Source organism: Megalops cyprinoides, chromosome 24 (genome assembly GCF_013368585.1).
Source record: "Megalops cyprinoides isolate fMegCyp1 chromosome 24, fMegCyp1.pri, whole genome shotgun sequence".
Lineage (NCBI taxonomy): Eukaryota > Metazoa > Chordata > Actinopteri > Elopiformes > Megalopidae > Megalops > Megalops cyprinoides.
The window spans coordinates 13,335,446-13,354,542 of record NC_050606.1 but is presented as its reverse complement, the minus strand read 5'-3'; the positions used below and the strand labels follow the sequence as shown (position 1 = coordinate 13,354,542).

Below are 19,097 nucleotides of genomic sequence, written 5' to 3'. Positions count from 1 at the left end.
AAAGCGCTGTGGCAGGAGAAAGAGAGGCTGACTGTCCACTTTTTCATCCTAAACCAGCTTTCAGCGCAAAATGGAGGGAGAGGCTGTGAGGATTTGGGAGAGCGGGGTCTTGAAGTTCAGAGACGATCGACCTCCCAAACCCACATCTCGGAGGTGACTCCCGGCTTGAATCTGTCTCCCCGCTGAACCCAAAATCCACCAGTAATCTCACTCTGGCAGAAAATGAAGGGTATGTGGTAGAAAAGTGTCACACCTTCTCTTCCCTCAGCTCTGTCTAAGCTATAGGCTGCACAGTGACCAAGCACCTGTCATTATCTGACCCCGCCAATGACACCCTGGCCAAGCACACTCCACCAAAAGCAAGCATGAGGACAGTTTGCTGCTGGTGGGAGAGAAGAGCGCCACCCTGTGGGTCGCCTGTGCAGCGCAGTCAGGAAGGGGAGATGCAGTCCTTATTGTACGTGTGGGGCTCTAGCAGAAGTGAGTAGTCTCTGCTTTCCGTACGATGGAATGCACACTCAGGGTCCAGAGAAGAAGTGAGGACTACACTGCAAAGGGTCAAGCAATGTTCAAATGGTGTCGTTCTGAAAGAGCTATTTTATAGCGGATCTACATAGGAAGGTATGTGCCGTGCTGCTCCGCCAACCTTCACCTTCCCAAAAGCACCAACACTGCAATGCCCGAAGAGAAGGGGGCAACAGAGAGCCTGCTGCGCTCCCGCCCACCCGCTTCACTCTCACTATCGCTGTACAGGCAGCACCGTTCCTTCCCGTCTCCGCCCCTCGAGGCTCCAGCCAATCCCAGCGAGAGTGATGTCGCGCGTAGCCCCGCCCCCACGCCAGCTCCCTCGTTGCACCTGCTAAGACGCACAGGCTGGGAAGCGGGAGTGCTGGTGTTCGAAGCGAAGCGCTCGCAGAGCGGAGCCATGCCAGCAGTACAGCTCACTGCTCCCTCTGTGCCAATTTCCCTCACCCTCGTTAGGGCCAGCAAGCAAATCTGAGATGAAAAGCGCCTGGATCCTATTTATTTGGGGATAGCTGCTCAAGGTGAGGTAATGAGGACTTTGGCCGTCCTAAAGGCTAGACTGCTGGACTGGATGGCTGAGGCTCGTGGGTTTGAATGCTAATAAGGCCATTTACCTCAAATACTGCAGAAAAACAGAGGGTTTGCAAAATATAATACGTACTGATAGACACGCTCACATCTAGTACATCTGCATCTAGTACATGTAGTTTTTATTATCTATCGAAAATTAACAATCCATTTTTTTATATTTTATTTCTCTACTTAGTGCTCCTCAAGTATTGCAGTTGCAATGCAAATTAGTCTCATAACAGATAACATTGCCCAAGTAAAAAGCTATAACAGACCTTCCCCCAGAGCATGAGGTAAATAGCACAGAAACAGCGATAAAGCTGTACACTGGCAGAACAAATCAGAGAATGAAAACCCCCTGGATGTGTTTTACATACGCTGAGCAGAAACAGACCCTGATGCAGCAGCGTATAGTTCTGTTCTGCATAAGTAACCACCGCAATGTAAAGAGAGTGTGGCTAAAGCTGCAGCTGTGTCAGTGCGGTGTTCTCTCTCTGTGTCGGTTATGAGCGTTAGCTTGGTACAGATGTTTTATTGCAGAGTGTGCTTGAGTGCAGGGCCGTGCGCAGGTCCTGTGCAGGCTCTTACTGAGAGCTGCAGCAGCAGCAGCAGCAGCAGCAGCAGAGGCAGGCGAGTCCTCTGGGGCTAGCTTCGCCACTTAGCTTTATGGTTCATTATTCCATCCCCCCAAATTGTCTTTTTATTAAATCATTCCGGATTCATTTGGGTACTACTTTACACTGTGACAAACGCGTGATGTAGAGCCGTTGGTTCGTTTCGGTCAGGGGAGGAGGGGACGGGGGGGGGGGGGGGGGGGGGGCTGCCATCTGTGTGGCTGTTCCCACACAGTGGAAAGGGTCGGGGTGCGTGCTACGTCGGCGGTGACATCATCACTGTTCTACAAAATTCCCGGTCAAACATGAATGAAGGCGCTTGATGTTACACTGTTAACGGCTGTTCTTTGGGAAAGAGGCGGATCTCCCTCGTCAGGTGCAGCGAGCGGGTCCTGCCGTGACTCTCCCTGACACGAGTCTGGGAGCGCACTTTTCGAGTGACGGGGATGAATGGGCGCGCTCTGGAGCGGTGACGGGCCCGGCCCTCCGGTCGCTGCGGGGAAGGGAGGTATTTTTGGCAGCGGCTGATCTAGTTAAACGGCCCGTGCTGGGTCCGTATCTGGGTTAGGGCACGGGGGTCAGAGCGGGCGCGGCTTCTTCCTCTCTCCTTCTGCCTCTCCCCACACTTTCTCCCTCCTGTCTTTATCAGGGTGCCCTTTCCACCTCTTTTGGGATCTTTCTCCTGCTCTCCACGCCTCCCTCTGACTTCCTCTCCCAGACCCTTCTTCCAGGGTCCTTCCTTGTTCTCCACTTAATTTCCTCTCAAAACGTCTTGATGTTTCTCTCACTCCCTCCTTTACCAATCATAACCTTCACTACCACCCTGCCCTCCCTCCTGTACCAATCAGAAGCCTTGCTACCACGCTGCCCACCCTTCTAGACCAATCAGAAGCCTTGCTACCACCCTGCCCTCCCTCCTGCATCAGGGTGGGCAGGGATAGGTGATGAGGGTGCCAGTTGAATGATGGCAAGGCACAATATTCTACCATTCAAGTAGACAGTATCACTCAAAACAGGAGACAAACCCAGGGTTTGAGCCCATCCTGGTAACCAGAAAACATAAAAATTGCACAATAAGGGCAGGTAAGGAGTTAAATTGAACCATTTATGAGCACACTCAAGGTGAATAAAGAGGCACCTCCAACTCTCCACAATACGCTCCAATAGAGCTGGTAAATTTCTACAGAATATCTTGCAGTACCCACCAATAGACACACAAGATTTACTTCCCTGGAGGGGGCAGCACTACTGATGCAGTTCTCTACCTTAGCATTTTTATTCACTTACACTGTTCTCAAACCCCATGTGCCTAAATGTCATAGGAATGCAAAGTGAAAAGACTGAATCTCAAGACAATACAAGAACTGAAGTTTCTATAAATTATATTACAGCCTAGCAAATGGTACTCCACTCATAAAAGGGTACACCTGTTCAGTATCAGTCGGACTACTTTACACACTAAGGACTAAATTCCATTCAAATCCTAATCCAGGACCAGATTTAAAGCATTTTTAAGAGGGTACTGCCACATGCAGGTCTGAGAGTTAAATATCATCCCCTCTGTAAACTGACACGCGGCCAAGCTCTCACACCTGGGAGACAAGACAAATACGGAACATCCCTGTTCTCAAGCGGAATCACTCCAGATAACATTAAAGGCAGTCTTCAACGGCCATAAAACCCGGTTCTTATGATGTGTTTCAGAGGACTGATATCGGTCACAATCTACGGGTTTCATCTCTCGCTATATCGCCCCAGGTGGAGAAAATCTCCCCCCGTGAAGAATGGCGCGGGGGGTTGGGGTGGGGGTATATCCAGGTATACAAAATCGGCAGACTCCAGCCCCCCCCCCGGACGCGGCGGCGGTTTTGCCGCATTCGCGCGGCGCCCGCCGTCGAGGAGCGATGGCCTCTCTGGCACGGATCTGCTTGCCTTTGCAGTGAGGGAGGGAGGGGGAGAGAGAGAGAGAGAGAGAGAGAGAGAGAGAGAGAGAAATAGAGGGGGGGAAAAGTGCTGAGTCTTCCCCCCTCAGAGCTCGATATTTGGGCAACAGTGTGGAACGGCGCTACTGGTGCCAGGCGCTCGCGACCGCGTGTTCCAGTCAGATCCAGAGGTACTTAACCGGAATTGTTCCGACTTTAAGAAAAGGGAGGGGAGTTGGGGGGGGGTTGAGGGGAAAAAAAAACCCCAATGACAGAAGCTGTGTTCACAGGCAGATTAATCACTTGTACAGTGCTTCGCTGGGCCTGCGCTCCGTATTCGCCAACAAGCACACCTGCAAATAAATCTGGCAGGCCGCAACCTAGAGAAATGCGACGGCCAGCACGCAGATACGGTAAAGTGTGAAAGCTAGATGCAAAACGCAAGCAGTTATCCTGTGGAAACTGGGTCTATTCGGAAGATGAATTATGTAACACTTATGACAGAAAGTTATCCATTACCGACAACATATCAGGCTTTCTGCTCTAGCACACTGCTTTTAGTCTCACCAAAATTCAGAGTCTTTCGCATTACTAATTTAAAAGTGTGTTCTTTTTCAACGCTCATTTAACATGGACAGGTCAGAGGTCAGTCATTTTTCATTTTGGAAGGGTACGTGTCTGTCTTCCATTTGAGCAACAGGATTTAAAAATAAGACCTTTGTTATCCTAAGGATGTCATGTTCCAAATGTAAAGAAACACAGGGGTGGGGGTATATCCAGGTATACAAAATCGGCAGACTCCAACCCCCCCCCCCGGACGCCACAGAAGTAAGAAATCCCTAAAAATGGCTACTTTAAAGAATCTAAAATATAAGATAGTTTTGAACTGTTTAACACTTTTTTGGTCACTGCATAAAACAGTGGAAAACTGTTTATGGATCAGGCCCAGGATGTGGGAGAACAGTGTTAAACGCAGCCCCACACTGAGACTGCTAGTGTGCACGGACCACTGCGTGCTTCAGCCACATCAATCCCTCTCTCAATCCTCAAAATACAGTGGCTGTAACAAGGCCGACTGTCAAAATCAGACCTGTTCCCTTACAGCACCGACACCTCTGGGGCTGGAGCTGTTCAATGGCAAAAAGGGACTGCAAGGTGCTCAGGTTCCTCTACAACGCCCTGGGCCAATTGTAGGCTCTCTGTACGGTGAGGGGACGGAAGGAGGCACTGTGTTCAGTGACTGAACTCGGGTTTAGCTGTTGAAGCTGAAGAAAAAAAAAAAAAATAACATGGCTCCTCGCCGCCTCAGATCAATACCATCAAACGGTGACTTCATTCCCACGGGCGAACCCGCAGAACAGCCCCCCTCCACGAACCCCCCACCCAGAGACGGGCCTTTGTTCTGCCCGCGCGTCCCCGTCGGGACCACCTGAAACAGCTGCCGCAGACGGAACATCGTGTCACGGGCCGCGCCGGGGCCGTTCAAACGCAAACAGCGGCGTTTTGGGAGCCCGGCTCCGGGCGCTCCGCTCTTTGATACTTCCTGCCGGCGCGAGATATGATTCAGGCTGCTCTGACGAGGGGCCCGCGAGACACCTCTGCGATTTGCATTTTCAAGCTGGCAGAGATGCAGCGGGCGCTCACCGAACTCACCGGGTGAGGGTGCGGTGTGTGTCGAAACTCATCGTACATGTGCTTTCTGTTGTTAAATCTAGGATCTAGTGACCGTGATGTACGGTAGTATACTTGGCTTAGTCAGGTTGCACAGGTTAACTTGTGGTGGGGCTTGATCAGTGTTATGCTCACACTCACTGGTCTGGGAGTGTTGTTAGCCTGGTCTGACACTGTTGTTCATTCAACTTGAATGGATACACTTATGTTCTATTGTGCTGGAAGTCACTCTGGATAAGAGCGTCTGCTGAATAAATGGGATGTAATGTAGTGTGGAGGACGGCTGATGTTAATCTCATCAGGTGAGGGCATCTTGTGTTGCGGATCATTGCGAAGTGCGGACAAGCTGTGAAGCTGATTGGCCGAGCGCACGGCACGCTGCCATCCTCGTCCAATGAGCACGCGCGCTGCTGCGACAGACTCACATCCACATCGGGCCGCTTCATGATGTCCTCCACTTTGGCCAGGTCCCCGTTGGCCGCCGCCTTCACCAGCTCCTCGTTGATGTCGCCCGACTCCTGGGTCTCGAAGAGTTTCTTCAGCAGCTGGGACAGGCGCTCTGTGGGAGGGGGGGGGGTCACGTGACCCAACGTCACTCACACAAACCAGCTTCTCAGAGACAGAAAGAAACCGCTACATTCCAGGTGGAACTGTATCAGAAGCCTAAGGAAAAACACTGTGGAAGACCACCTCCTTCACTTGCTCATTTTCATATGCCTAAGGTGTGTTATCTGCTCCAATAAAGGTGGAATGTTTTTGGATGATTGTATTCACTTTGTGTTATGACTCTTTGGCATGTTTAAGAATGTATGCATCTCATTAAACTTGTCACACTTTTGTCAACCCACCATTGATTTAGTCTTATCCAGTCTTATCCAAGAGTTCAACATGAACTTCATTCATATACAATACCTTTATATATTACACTTCTACACAGGCTGTAACAGCAATGGCCACAAGGGAGTACAGCTCCCTACACCATCATGTGTTTCCTATGGAATCAGTCAGTCTCTCTGTGCTTTATGGAGCTCCAAGAGTGTGTGTGTGCGCGAGAGAGAGAGAGAGAAAGAGAGAACAGAGACTGGAGCATACCTCCAGAGGCGTTGGTGACGGCAGAGCCAGCAGGGGCCACTTTGGTGACAGCGGCTGGGTTGTAAGTCCAGGACGTCCCACACACCTCCACTTTCAGGTCGCTGTCTGAGTAGATCTGCTGGACTCGGCCCACCTTCCCCAGGGTCTGCGAGAGCCACCAGGAAAAAAGGCATCAGAGGGCATCTCTGTGTGTACATTTGTTTGTGTGTGTGTGTGTGTGTGTGTGTGTGTGCGCGAGAAAGACAGTGTGCCACTGTTGGTGCATGCCAGTATGTTAGTGTGAGAGTGTATGTGTGTAAGTGAGACAGTGTGTGTGTGCGTGTGCAGCATGTGCATATGTGTGTGTCTCTATGTGAACATGTGAAAGAGTGTGTACAATCATGCACCAGGACACTGAGCAAAAAAAAAAAAAAAAATCACAGAAACCATCATCCGAATCGAAAAGAGAATCAGTAAGTCTTATGCGTCCATCTCAAAAACCACACCGATTCCCTCAAAGAGCAGACCTAGCAACGAGCAGTGTTTTCAGGCTGCTTTTTCGTAAGTGCATCAGTGCCGAGAACTGTCCGCCCACAAGGTTACACCGCGGCTCCACGGACCGAGCATGCCCACAAGCACCGGCGGCTGACTTTGCGTTCGTCCTCTACCCGCGGGGGACGCGGCCGAGACTCCCTGTCGCCGCGCATTTCATCTCCGCCGTAAAGGAGGCGCCGCGGCCGCCGCCCGCTTTAACTGCCCGTCTCCGGCTTTTAAAGCCCGCCGCCGCTCGTTTGGCAGACAGGCGCTCGCTTTATTGCGGGCCCGCCGTTACGGCCTGCTTTACGACGGGAAACAATGAGGACGGGTTTAGGGTCTGGCGTGGAAAAATCCGGCCCCTCTCCTCGCTACCGGGCCCGCTCACACGCCCGGTAGCAGTTGCGCTCGCTCCAGAGCCGCCACGCGCACCTGACAAGCGTTTGACAAATGACAGCTGCTAATGGCGGCGGCTTGTAATTGGGATTCACGGCGGATTCGCTGTGCTTTGTAATTTGTCATTTAAAACCACGTTCGCCACTCCGCGCTGCCCCGAGACGTGCGAGCGAGCCATGGCTTTTTTTTCCTACGCCGTAGAGCTGATGCGGGGAAGTGGCGGTACCTGTAAGCGGGTGGGACGTCCCAGCAGTGATAGTGGGTGACATAAGGCCCCCCACGGGGAGCAGGACCACTCCCCTCGTTCTCACTGAGATGCCGGCTCTGCACTGCGATAGAGCAGCCGGTATAGAGAGAGTGTGGCCGGCTTCAGGACCTCACCGCCTGACCGATCACTGCTTTTTAAAAGGTGCCTCGTCACACCCCCCAGTGCCCCGCGAGCACAATCCCAGAGTTCCTTGGATGGGACGGAGAGAGTGACACTCAGCAGAACTGAGCACAGAATAATATGCCCGATCCACTGCAATTCCCTTTCGAATTGAATTACCTTAAAATGTCGCCCTTTACAACTGTACTTTTGGTTTCATATAAAAACAGCCATGCCAATTATCCGGGGCTATACGGCGTCTCAATGGAGCCTGAAATCAGTTGCAAGCTCATCATCACTTTTCACGCGTCTCGAGCCCCCGGTTGTCACAGGTTTTGAGGAAGCGTCGTGGCATTTTCAGGAGCGGCCCAAGATTTTTTTCAAGTAGAGGTCGTCAGCTCAATGTCCCCGCGGCAGCCGCGCCCCGCCTGTCCTAGCAGCTAAATGAGTTCAGTACACAGGGTTAGCGAGTTCACGCGGTACAGTCACCTATCCGAGATCGGCCAGAGCACATGGGAACCGGGACCGACCCGCCATCTCGCTGATTAATGAGAATCGCACTTCTTGCAAACCTCGCGTCCCTCCAGACCCGCCTGAAAGCTGCAGCGGGACTCCCGAGTGGCTCAGCCGGTTAAGGTGCGCGTTCTGTGTACAGGCTAGAGTCCGAAACTATGAGGAAGTCACTGAGTGACAGTGAAAGTCAACAACATGGTTGGAAGTGGCATAAGTCCTACAGTCTGAGCTGTGTCATTGGCTGACAGTGGCCTGGGTCCTACAGTATGAGCTGTCATTGGCTGACAGTGACCCAAGTCGTAGAGTCTGAGCATGTCATTGGCTGGCAGTGACCTGAGTCCAACAGTCTGAGTGTGTCATTGACTGGCAGTGACCTGAGTCCTACAGTCTGAGCGTGTCATTGGCTGGCAGTGGCCCGAGTCCCACAGTCTGAGCCGTGATTGGCCGCTCACCGGCAGCATGGCCTCGGCCCACTCCCCGTGGCCACGCTGCAGCAGCTTGATGCGGTCGATATCGTAGCAGATCTGCACCAGGTCTCCCACCATGAACTGGGAGCTGCCGCCCTCCGCGCCGGCCGCTGTCTCACCACTGCGCACCACGTTCGCCTTCGTCAGCACCGCCGGGTTAAACGTCCACCTGGGGGAGAGACACACACACACACACACACACACGGGTCAGGGACAGGGCTCCTAATCCAAAGGCTGCTGGACCAATTCCCCAGTGGGGCTTTGCTGTTGTACCCTTGAGCCAGGTACATAGCCCAAACTGCATCACTAAATATCCATGTGTGGATATAAACACCCTTAACATTTTAAAAACTGCAAGTCAAATAAGTCACTGTGGATAATAGTGTTTGCTCAGTTACAGTAATGTAATGCATACAAAAAATGCACATTAATTATACAAGGACATACGAATAGACTCCAATAAGCATGCGACCACAGAGACATACATGCAATGGGTAAACGCGCACACACACACACACATACATACTTGCACATACATGCAAGCAGACAGTGATAAAACAACAGGAGCACTCAGTGGGACGTCCTGCCAGCTGATATCGCACCAAATAATTCATTTCCTTCACATAGCGTTTTCAGCGACCGCTAACAAAACCTATGAGCCCCCACTAATTCGGCTTCTACTGCTTTCTGCGGCCAAGCACCGAACCAGCTGGCTTTTGTGCGAGACCGTCCAGATGCACACTATTCAATTAAGATCTGCTCATGCTGGCGGCCGCGGAGAGGGAGTGACACCACCATTTGGACAATGGAGCCCCGCTGACAATCCGCCAGACTGGCTGGGGCATTGTTCCGCCGGTCAGAGCTGTCACGGGGGCCCCATTGTTAGCGGCCGGGCATCTGTCGCGTTCCGAAACCCCGGGGCCCGTGCACGCCTGCACCGGCCAGCAGGGGGCGACGGCGCATGCGTCCAGGTGGGGAGGGAGGGGGGGGCTTTCGCTCCGACAGCTGACGCCATCAGGCAGGTGACGGGGGTGACCTCGCTGGCTGGTTCAGCGGAATGCTGCACAATGGACAGTCCCCAAGCCCCTCTCGCCCCGGCCCCTCCCCGCAATATGGTGGGGGCGGTGGCTTAACTTGTGATGCTTGACCTAATGCGAGGTCAAAGGTCAGGTCAGGGTGCACGTGCGCCGCGCTGAATGAGACCGCCGGCCCATTCGGGACAAAGCCGAGATGCCAGCGCTTCAGACGGATTAGTGTCATTCTTTGGGACGAGGCTATTGGAAGTGCTTGGATGTGCCACAGGCTGTTCAAATGCCAGTAACTTTATTAGGATGACTGAAGTACAAAGAAGTTCCTGGATTCAGACTCATGCTAATGCCCTCAACTAACAGCCCCAACATTACGGTTGAACAGGGGAAGGCGAGGGGAGGTCTGGAAAAACCCGATAACCCACATTTTCTTTGAGTTTAGTTTTTCAGACTACATAGGACATAGTGTGATGTAATCACCTTGAGATAGTTTCCATTCCATTACTGACCTGTAAAAGTGAACACGCAGTAACCCACTTTCCCTAAGATTTAAGCTGTGTTTCTTACAGAGGCTGGCTCAGATAGCTTACATCTTTCACTTTTCCCATTTAAGCGGTGCGATATTTTCAGAAGAAATTCAGACAGAGCTTTGCTCACGGGTATGTTCATAACAGTGTCCCACTAGGGTGCGATCACACAACCTTCTGGATACAAAGCAGGTTTTTCATAATGGAGAACTGATTTGAAATAAAAAAATAAAAAAAAAACAAAGACACAGACAGATTCGAAATACTTCCAGGTCAAGCAGTGACACTGGATAGGAACAGAGCTTTAGGAAACTGAAAGGGAACAGGACAATGAGTAGATATCAGCTCCAACCGCGGCCTCACCTGTTCCCGCTGGGGTACTGGACCACGATGTCGTGGTCCTCGTCGATGCCGCAGACCGTGCCGGTGGTGGTGAGCGTCTCGAACATGCCGTCTGTCCAGCCCCCGTGACCGTGCTGCAGGGACTGGACGATCTCCAGGTCCAGGTCGATGTTGACCAGGTCCTGGATCTGCAGTCCGCCGGGGTTACGATTCCCGTTCTGTTCACCTGGGAGGGAGTGTGGGAGAGACCAGACACGGTCAGGCATTCATAAACTAAGATTACGCTAAATCACATTGTTATTTAGCAGACAGCAACTTACATATGTTACAATACATGCATACATTACATTATCCATTTATACAGTTGGATGTTTACTGGGGCAATTGTGGGTTAAGTCCCATGCCCAAGGGTACAGCAGCAGTGCCCCAGCAGGGAACTGAACTGGCAACCTTCTGGTTACGAGTGCTGCACCTTACCACCACGCTACACTGCTGCCCAGTGAGATTCCACTCTTACACCAAAAACTGATTGGAGATGAAGTCTCATGAACCATGTGCTTTCACTGACTCACAGACTTGAACGGACCGAACTGTTAAGCTTTTGAGAAAACAGCTTAACGCTTTGGTTCAAATCTGTCAGATAGCAAGCATCAGGTCCACCCACTGAATGGTTCGCGTAGCTTCACTTGTGTGTTACGAAAGATCAGCCACAACCCTCCTCGTTCTTAACGTCGACAGCTGTAAGGGCTCCTCGAACCCGGCCCTGGGAGGACAGTAATGTAGGCTTTCAAACTCCTCATAAATCAACCTGAAGAACTTTGGAGGAGGGAGTTTAATTAGCTCAAACAAGCTCAACAAGGATGAGATGAAACTTGAGCCTCAATGAACACTCTATAGAGTTCAGGGCCAGGCTTTGATCAGTAAGGCTCTATTCCAAGGATTAGGAGAAGCATTTAATGTAGGAAGTTGGGGTACACAAGGGCTTTATGTGCTTTTTCTTTATCATATGCTCTCCTCCTCTTTATAAAACCCTGTTTAGAAACACCGACACCTGGCCCGTCTCGCCACGGCAACCTCTGCAGTCATGCAGGAGCGGTGAAGCGTGAAGAGTGCAGTCCTCCGAAACACACACACACACACAAGCAGCCAGAGGCTGTGTTTTCGCACCGCAAGTCACACAGCACACGACCAGAGAACAAATCACAGGATGTCGGGGAGCAGCGAGACCAGCAGCAGGACAAGCAAGCCCAGGCCGACCTGCCCACCTCAGCAGAAGGAAGCCGACGTGCTACGACGTCATGGGCTGCTGGACACTGTCGGCTGATGAAACGGCTGGGATCACACCTCGGCCGCAGAGCCCAGCCTGTACTGCATGACATGTTCACGTGACATGGATACACTTCTGTTCTCTTCTGCTGGAAGCTGCTCTGGATGAGCCAAATGCATGTAATGTAATGTGTCTTTACTGACTAAGACCACTTTGAAGCCCTTTGCAAGTGTTTAAGGAGAAATGAAAAGTAACGGTAAATAAAACAATAAAAACGATTAGCGTGTAAGTGCGTGCCGCGAAATACTAGGAGGAACTTGAACACAAGTGTGACTTCTTCTCCAGCAGACTTTACCATAATGCTGGTTCCTCTGAGCGGTGTCGGTAATTTCCACACAATGTAGCTTACTTTGGTGACGCAAAGCAGCGTCAATGAACAGGGCTGTGGCAGCCTGCCCGTCACATTAACTTAAGAAAAAGTCACCTTCGCGATCAGCGTGAACGTTGTCTTTGACCCAGTGGAGAGAACCACTCTAGGCTTACGCACGGTATGAGTGGGCCGAACGGTATGGACACGCCTTCCTGGGATCTGATTGGGCAGACGCTGCAGTCCCATGATGCCCCCGGCACGATAGAGGAAGCCCTTTACAGCACGGTTCCCTTTTTGTTGTGCACTTGCGTCAGCCCAGCGGGACATTCCCGCGACAACCCGACACCTTGGAGTGGTCGGGAACATGTTCCGGAGGAGCTCTCTTGCGCCCCCTAGGGGAAATTAATTCCTGTTTTTCCCCCTTTTTGCACTGCCCCCTGGTAACAGAATGTTCTCACATGCAGAGAGAGGACTGAAGTGGCCTGGTTTCCCCTTCACAATGCAGCAGTACAGGTGCCGCTGTGCAGCGCGTGGTGTGTGCGTGTGTGTGTGTGTGTGTGTGCGCGTGTGTGTGGTTTCTGGGCCCGCTCTTGGCTTTATTTCAGCACTCCCTGCCATGCTGCTCTTTCCTCCGCTCGCTCTGGGAGACAGTAACAGTGACAGAGTCAGGCAGCCTGCCCAGGAGAGCGGTAATCGCGGCCAAGAGACAGCCATCAGCTTCGCCTCCTGGAACACACTGTTCACTGGCTGCCCTTCTGTGAGCGGGCCACTTGTCTGGTGCTGACATCTAGAGGTTATGAGTGGTACTGCACCCAACAGAAATATGTGCCTGCTGCCCTTGAGGGGCTAATTTTGCTTCCTTTATGCGGCATAAAATGCAAAATGGCCACGTAATCTTTCATAACACCATTACAGATTGCCATAGCATTCCTATAACAGTGATGAACTGGGACAGATGAAGTTTACTCACCTAATACAGGGCAGTGGTCTCGATAGAAGGAGCCCCCTTTGGCATCCTGGACACATTTCAAGTCAGACTGAAGGAGAGAGAGAAATGAATACGAGTAAAACCATGTTATCTCAAGAACAATTGCATAACGTTATTATTTCTTAATATGTTAACAAAGCTGAAACTGACAAGATCTGTGTCAGAAAGCCACATATATACCAACTGTTAAAGTCTTTATATTCAGTATGCTGAAAGCCTATTGCCTCACAACTGACTTTCATTCCTGGAGGGCCGCAGCCCAGCTGATTTTCAAGCTCTCTTAAAACCATAACAAGCTAAATTAGCTCATTAACACAATTCATAAAATCTAACGGTTAACTGCAAGACTGCAAATAGAGCCTCCAAGACCAGGTATGAGCGGTTGTGCAATGTATTGCACTCAAGGAACATGGTTGAGCAGCCCTGCAGGGACTGCGGTCCTAAAGGATGAGGGCTGAGCAGCCTTGCAGGCACTGTGGCCCGACAGGACCAGGGTCGAGTAGCACTGCACTGCACTGCGGTCCTCCAGCACCATGGCAGTGTAGTTCTGGTCTATTATATGACACAGTGGCACTTGAGCGATTCCCACTCCCCCCGGTTGTGTCAGTTTAACAGAGATGAGCCACCAGACTGCAGGCTGGGCGCAGCGATAAGCAGACAGGCTCCTCTCGCTTGCCTGCCCGCCTCAAATCCCCCCTCCGTCAAAGGTGCGCAGCGCTTCCTATTAATTTAAACGGACGGAGGCTCGTGTTCAGCATGGAGGCGGCCTCCAGTCCGGGGGCTGCTCGCTCTCTGTAATGCAGCTGCTCGGCCCTGGCGGAGCTCATCAGCAGCACGGAGGAGCCAGAGATCTCGGGGAGAAAAAAAGTGCAGACGCAGCTCACGGTGTCGAAAAGCACGTTCCCCTTTTCCACCTCAGTGCCGAGCGCTCAGGTATTCTGCACTCTTTTTGTTTTTCAACAAAACCGCAAACGGTCCCAGGCCTCAGCAACTGCTGGGATAAACGGTTTCCTTGTAAAAGTTTATGTGTGAGGGGTGTGAAGGGGGAGGAGGGGTGGGGGGGGGTTCTTAGCACGCGATTTGGGTAATCCCAAGAGTCGGCAACCCCCCCCACACACACACACTGCAATTCCGCTGAATGAATCAGAACAGCAGCAGGCCAATCTGTTCCTCCAAAGAAAGCGTGCTGAATGGCTCAAGTTCAAAAGAAGCAGCCTGCCTCTCGGGCCAATGGGAGGGCTGTCTCCGTGTCCAGGCCTGCGCAGACCCCGCCCCTCCCCCACCCCCCTCACTGACCTACACTTTCACTCTCCCTTTCTCATACGCGGAGAGGCAACAGATTTTCTTTGTCATGCATATAGGCCCCGGGCCACCCCCCCTTCCAGCTGCTTACACAATGAGGCCGCGCATGCTGGCAGCGTGGCCTTTACAAAGGGCCTGGCCCGTGAGGCCGACCCACTTTTATGGGGGAACACAAAGGCTGACACCCCCCCCCCAGCCCCCCCGGTCCCGTGCCCCACCCCCCAGTCCTTCTGTGCGGCGGTTGGTCCCTCACCATCCCCTCGAAGCCCACTCTGTAGAGGTTCTTGGCTCCATTGTCCCACAGGACGTAGGCCGCGCTGTGAGGGCTGGCCGCGCTCCAGTCCTGGATCTCGGTTACCTGCAGAGAGAGGGAGAGAGAGAGAGAGGGAGAGGGAGGGGGTGGAAGGGGGAGGGGGAGGTCAGGGGGAGTTAGAGCCTCTGAAATTCCAACACTGCGTCCCCACATTCCCCCAGCGTGCACCCTGGCACGCTCCCGGGAGGCCCTTGCTCCAAACGCCTTGGGCCTCTCAGCACCTCCCTCTCCATTTCTGGAGAAGGGTTTCTTCCTCTCAACTGTCTTTCAGAGAGAGGGAAGTTTTGGCGATTTACAGAAAACAGGAAAACGGAGAGGAAAATGAGATACCACTGCCACAGGCAGTAAAAGGTCTTTTTCCATCATTAGTACCTTGGCCTCTTTACTTAAGACCTAAGTGACCCAAAGAAAACGCGAGCTGACACACTCCTTGCTGTTGTAGCATTCGGCTGCATGCTAAACCGCTGCAAGGTCACGGTAATAGCGCAGCCTAAAAACGTATCTGGGTTGTAGCGTAGCCCCTTCAGTTTGCCGCATTGCGCTTGCTTTACAGCATCATATAAGATAATGAGATGGCACGAAACGGCGCAGTTTAAAATCAAGTGCCACTCGTGACTCTGAAATTGAGGAGTCAGGAGTTTAATGCCCCGCACTTAAAGCTCTACGGTGTTGCTCTCTTGCCGCCGACATGCTAAAAGTTTTATGAACGCAAACCCCCGAGAACCTCCCACTTTTAACGCCGAAACGTATCAATTACCCCGCCTCAGCACGGGAGGAGGGGGAGCCGTTAAATCTTTTATCTGAGAGGCTGGGGGAGACGGGCCAGAGAAGTTAGCATGCCACAGGACACTAGTAGTTAGCATGCCATAGGACGCTAGCAGTTAGTGTGCCACAGGACGCTAGCAGTTAGCGTGCCATAGTCGACATGCTCACCCCTTTACAGTGATGAGAGGGAAACCGGTGTCACGAGATCGGTTTGAAGAACCAACGGGTGGAAAAGAACAAGCGCCCACAATTGGTGATTCATACTCCAGCCTCACAAACTCCCACACTGCAATCTGGAGGCCTGCCTTATGCCTGCTGCCCTCAGAGGGACGCTGCCTAAGTGATTATCAGTACTTTACCATGATCACTAAGTACTGATACAATCTAGCTGAAGCCTGAACTTCATAAAGGTCTATGGATTAAAGCAAGTAAACTAAACCCACGAGAAGTATTTTTATGTAGCAAGCACACTAAGTACCTGTGGATAGCTCATATAGCTTAAAAAGCTGACCCATGAAGACTTAGACTTAGATCCAGGTAGAGCTAGCCAGGCACTCAGATCCCTACAGTGAATGGGAGGGGCCGAGGCAGGAAGAGGCTTCATTAGCGGTGGCGGCAGATAGCTCTGAGGGGCGAAATGGGGATTAAGTTGTCTGTCTGCAAATTGGACACTGTGTTCCTGCCTGCTCCCGTCGCCACGGGAACCACAGGGGGCGTAAACGGACGTGCCGACGTGCGCCCGCTGCAGAGGGACACAAACTTACTTTCGTTCCGTGATCGTTCACCGACGGCGGAGGTGACAGCTGGCGCTTTGGAAATCAAAGGGCTTCCTGTTCCCTCAGTTTAGTCAAAGGCAGGGCGTCAGAGAGCCAGGTGGAAAGGAGAGCTCAGCTCCTGTGCTGACCATGCAATGGGTAAGTGCTGCCCTGAAGGGACAGAGCTAAAAGGGTTCTCGACCAACAGTATCAGCTTCTTCTGCTCAAGATACGCTGTCGTTAGAGTTTAAGAGATGCCTTCTGACCAGCGGTTATGACTGAAGTTGCCATGGACCAACAAAGACCAAAGTTAAAGTGAAGACCTGACACCTGCAGGGCTCTGGTTGATGCTACCACTTCCGACACCACTTCACCCACACCACAACATTGTACAGTCACCATTCAGGCAACGAAGCGGCCTGTAATTCCAACTCCCAGACCAGCTCTAACTTATAAGGTTTAATTTGTGGAGCCGGATGCTCCAGGGGCTGAGAACAGTGACAGGGAGCGGCCGACGTTACCTTGCCCCTCCTCCCGTTGCCGCCGTCCTGGTCCTCCCACTGCCAGTCCACGCCCCGCACCACGCGGCCCCCCGTGAAGATCCCCCGCGCCGTGATCTTCTTCGACTTGCGGCGGGACTCCAGCAGGACCCTGTCGAATGGCAAAGGCAGGGACGTGAGGCCTTGTTTGAGTTCAGCCGCTGTACCTCCGGATTTAATGAATGTGTGCGTAGAGAGCAGCGAAGGGGGAAGATAACTGAGGACTGTCATGTTTTTAATAGATCTAATTAATTCACTGCTGTTTATCTGTGCCTTGGTGTCTTTTTCTGAAGACGCACAGGCTGAACAAGCCGGGGAAGGGAAGCTATGCAGTTTTTACATTTGGAGCATGTACAGGCGCGCACACACGCCCACACGCCCACACACACACACACGCCCACACACACACACACACGCCCACACACACACACACACACACACACACGCCCACACACACGCCCACACACACGCCCACACACACACACACACACATATATAAAATAAAATGATTTACAAGCCTCATAGCTTGCAGAGTCCTATCCTTGCGTTTTATAGGGCTGTTCACACACAGAGCATAGCTATGCTGTGCTGGCCATCTGGAATCACACCGGGGCACCACCACACAGAGAATGGGATCGGCTGCCAGATGGCTGCACGTGATCCTAAGAGCTTCATAAACACGCTTGATCAGAAACCACCCCCTTTTTCCCTTGTATTCCTTAAACTCGAGAGGCTAACCTTTTCAGGGGCCTAGTAACTACAGAAATGAAAAGCCACGTCAACCCAATACTCTCAGGCTTTGGCTCCCAGAGTCTTTCCTAGAAACACCTAAAACAGGCCCGTTATCCTCTCAGTGTCTCAGGGTAGTGTCGTTTTTCCGAACCTGACAGGGGGTTGGAAACTGTGCAGGACCCACAGTGCCAGTCAAAAGTTTGGACACACCTGACTAAGAGAATGGGAAACATGCATTCAAATACATTTTGATCTAAAAACGTACGCTTAAATTCTCGAGGTTTGTTTCTTAGACAAACAAAATAGTGCAGTTGCTGTCTATGTAAAGATTTCTTTCCCCAAAAAAAATATTTTTAAAAAATATTTCTGGCTACTTTGAAGAATCTACAATATAAGGTTTGTTTTTGATTTGTTTAAAACCTTTGATAACTGCATAATTCCATAAGTGTTATTTCATAGTTTTGATGTCTTTACTATTATTCTAAAATGTGGAAAATGGTAAAAATAAAAACTGAACATTGTGTCCAAACTTTTGACTGGTACTGTATGAGCGGCCGTGGTCCTTGAAGGGAAAATACGCCCAGTCCAATGAGGACAATCTCACCATTGATTGTACAAAACCATTGTTTTTTGTCGTTTTGTTGTAGTGCTCAGTTTCCAGGTATTCTTGGGGGAAAAAATAAGGATCTTTTACTTGCTTAAATTCCCAAATGGGTCACTCTTCGTTAGCCGAGCTTCTGTCGGGTGACAGACGAAGGCACCGCTGTGAAATCGTCACCGGCGCGGGACGCAGAGTGCGTAACAGGACAGAATAAGGAACGAGCTAATCGGCACCACAGGAACCGTCGAGCAATTAGCTACCTACACGGGTGAAGACGAGCAAGATAAACAGCCAAATCCCACACGCTTTTATTTGCACAATAAACGACTTGATGTAGACCTTCAGGGCGTTATGACAAACAATTAACGAGCGCTAATGATAATTATGCAGACAGTAAAAGAAGATGTAGAGGGGATTAAAGACTGAAGGGGGAGGTGAATAAGCACTGCGGAAAGTTCATTACAGGTGCCAGTTGCTCTCTGGCATCATGGAGTTGAGCTAATGAAGTCTTAGGAAAATGACACTGAATTTTTGACTCTACTGTGAAGGTACACTACAACATTATCCAGTTCAATTCATTTCATTCAAATCACAAATTTCCAAACGTTACAAGCAGGGGAAGGGATCTTGAAGAGTCCTGAAGAAATGACAAACTTGAAGCATTTCATAAGGAAATCTGTAAATGGAAACATTCCATGGCTGATTCATGAGAAGTCAAAAATATGTTCGACATGAACCGAGCTGCGCTTCTATATGACCACATGCTTCCTTCAGAATTGTATTGTTGCTATTTACAGAATCGCAGTTCCAAGTTCCAGCACAAGCTGTTGCCGAATTCCACCTCTTGTCTTTTCGCCAATGCGTCAGTCCTTTGTGAAGCGAGCCCTTTATCATATGAAAGATCTAAAAACATGACTG

At 51.2% G+C, this 19,097-nt stretch overlaps 1 protein-coding gene across 6 annotated transcripts in view; it reads right to left on the bottom strand.

The window, feature by feature from the left end:
* The window catches only part of mib1 (mindbomb E3 ubiquitin protein ligase 1), a 101,857-nt gene that overhangs the window by 70,846 nt on the left and 11,914 nt on the right, over positions 1–19,097 (bottom strand). For all 6 annotated transcript variants that reach the window (XM_036519597.1, XM_036519598.1, XM_036519602.1 and 3 more), the window contains exons 3-9: positions 16,829–16,958; positions 14,728–14,832; positions 13,155–13,221; positions 10,569–10,773; positions 8,636–8,819; positions 6,395–6,539; positions 5,728–5,861 (exon numbers count right to left, since the gene is read on the bottom strand). In XM_036519597.1, the coding sequence (XP_036375490.1) occupies positions 5,728–5,861; positions 6,395–6,539; positions 8,636–8,819; positions 10,569–10,773; positions 13,155–13,221; positions 14,728–14,832; positions 16,829–16,958 (970 nt within the window). The remainder of the gene's footprint in view (positions 1–5,727; positions 5,862–6,394; positions 6,540–8,635; positions 8,820–10,568; positions 10,774–13,154; positions 13,222–14,727; positions 14,833–16,828; positions 16,959–19,097) is intronic.